This window comes from Quercus lobata, chromosome 5 (genome assembly GCF_001633185.2).
Source record: "Quercus lobata isolate SW786 chromosome 5, ValleyOak3.0 Primary Assembly, whole genome shotgun sequence".
NCBI lineage: Eukaryota > Viridiplantae > Streptophyta > Magnoliopsida > Fagales > Fagaceae > Quercus > Quercus lobata.
In genome coordinates, this window is record NC_044908.1 from 31,269,790 (window position 1) to 31,272,036 (window position 2,247).

The following is a 2,247-nucleotide window of genomic DNA, read 5'->3' on the forward strand; positions in this document are numbered from 1 at the left end:
ATGTCTGGGGAGGTTAGGTCTAGTGAGTTGGAAATGGGTTTATCTTCGTCTAATGATTGTGAGGTTCCCGAGGTTACTTCCCCTTCTACTCCCTATAATGCTTGGAACATCCCATGTGCCCTCTTAGGGAAAGATGAGAAGCGAATCAGGGATAGGTTTCAATTTCCTGATTCGGTTAGAATTAGGATTTAGAGTGATGAGGATAGGGCCTATCACTCGTATGCTGATGAAGTCTATTTCTACGAAGCAGATTTCGCTAGTGGTCTTCGTCTTCCCATTCACCCCTTTATTAGGGAACTTTTTGCATATCTACACATTGCCCAGGCACAATTAGTGCCTAATGCTTGGCGGATCGTCATTTCTTATATGGTGGTATGGATGTCTGCCAATGATGGGGATGTCATCAAGAAAGATGAATTTCTCCACTTTTATTATTTGAGAAAGTCCAAAGACCCTGGCTACTATGAATTTAAGCCTTGGGATAGGGCTTCTAGGTTAATACTTGACTCTCCATCGTCCCTCAAAAATTGGAAACCAAACTTCTTCTTTATTTCGGGCAGTGGCTGGGAGCTCATCCTTGGTGAGGGCCTGGATGAAGACCCCAATTTTTTTGTAGTTGGGGAACTCCTACGTCTGGTGTGTCCTTCTTGTCTGTTCTTTCTATTATTCATTTATTCTTTGTGAGTGACGATGATATGTGATATACTTGCTTTTTGCAGTTCCTCAACACCCTTGTCTAAAGAAAAGATATCACAGTCATGTTGAGAAGGTGAAAGAATACTTGGAGACTATCAAAGATTTTGACAAGCTCGTCTCTTCCCAATCACTACTCCTTCATTTTCTTGGTCCAGAACCATCTAGTAAGGTTCGGAAAAACCTCAAAGTTGTGGAAAAGAATGAGTGTTCCATTTTCTATGTTTTTTTCTTTTTCTTTTTCTTTTTTTTATTTATTTATAATTCTCCTTCCTTTTAGGAATGATGACCAGATTTAGTAAAAAAAAGTTGGTTGAAGCTTAGGAAAAGAAGGCAAAAGGCTGCCTCGTCAGTGGCCTTCTATCAAGGAAACGTTTGAAGGTGGGCGATGTGTTTAAAGACAACCCCATAGTGACTCCTCCCTCTGCCCATTCACTTGCTAAGCGTCCTGCCTCCCTTACCTCGTCTTTGGAAGTGATTGCTTCCGTAGTGGAGGAAACCAAGAAGAAGAAGAAGAAGGTTGCTAGCAAGTCTTTTCTCCCAATTTTCTGGGATGATGCCGACGCTGCTGCCTTGAAGGCTCACGAGGCACTCTTTGTGGATGACCTAATTCCTTTGATGGCAAAGTCGTCCAATGAAGTGATGTCGTCTCATATCCAGAAGCTTGTGCAAGTATATTTTGATAATGTAAGTTGCTTTTTTTTTTTTTTTCCTACTTTTGCTAAGAAAGATTTTTTTTTCATATGTAGGCTTTGAGGGAGTCCTTGTTCGTCTCTAGGAAGCTTCTAGATTTGAAAAGGAGGGTGATCATGACTGAGCCTATGATCAAATTCCTCTTTACTGAGAATGAGACACTCAAGAACAAAGTTGTCATCCTTACAGTTGAGGTTGAGAATGACAAAAAATGTGTGGCAGCTTTGGAGAAGAAACTTCAAGTGGAGAAGGACATTTGTAAGCTAAAGGACAAACAAATAGGTGATTTGCAGTTCAAGTTGCAAAAAGCTGGGGCCGACTCTTACTCAGACGAGTTGTGTGAGTATTACATGGAGGGTTTTGAGCTCTTTAAAATATGGATGGCAAAGCATCACCCAAATTTGAACCTTTCTGGCCTTGTCATGGGTGAGGTTAAGAAGGAACTACTGGCTAATCGTCCTTCCAAGGCTACAGCTGAGAATGTGATAGAAAAGGCCACGACCATAACTGAGGTGACAGAAGAAGCCATGACCATAACTCCTGCAGATCCAGCTCCTAATGAACAGTGACTTATTTTCTTCTTTCTATATATATATATATATATATATATATATATATTGTAAGACGAAAACAATGTCTTTTATGGGCTCATTGTTTTGAGCAAATCTTCTAAACAATTTCTTTGGGCCTATGTGTTTTGGGCATGCATTTTCTTTTTGACAATGAGAACTCCTTTTTTGAACTGCTAACCTATAATTTTTTTATTAGTAAATCTTTTTTGTGTTCAAATGACGAACGTTTTTTTGGATACCTTCATGCTTAATTTGTGTTAAACAACTTTTTCATGCTCGGTTGTGTTTG

The 2,247-nt window shown here is 39.7% G+C and overlaps 1 protein-coding gene across 1 annotated transcript; it reads left to right on the forward strand.

The window, feature by feature from the left end:
- On the forward strand, positions 1–1,955 carry LOC115990337. The gene is made up of 5 exons (XM_031114176.1): positions 1–174; positions 325–580; positions 720–916; positions 1,018–1,365; positions 1,443–1,955. Exons 1-5 carry the CDS (start codon positions 1–3, stop codon positions 1,953–1,955), a joined length of 1,488 nt encoding a protein of 495 aa, XP_030970036.1.
- The last annotated feature ends 292 nt before the right edge of the window (positions 1,956–2,247 follow it).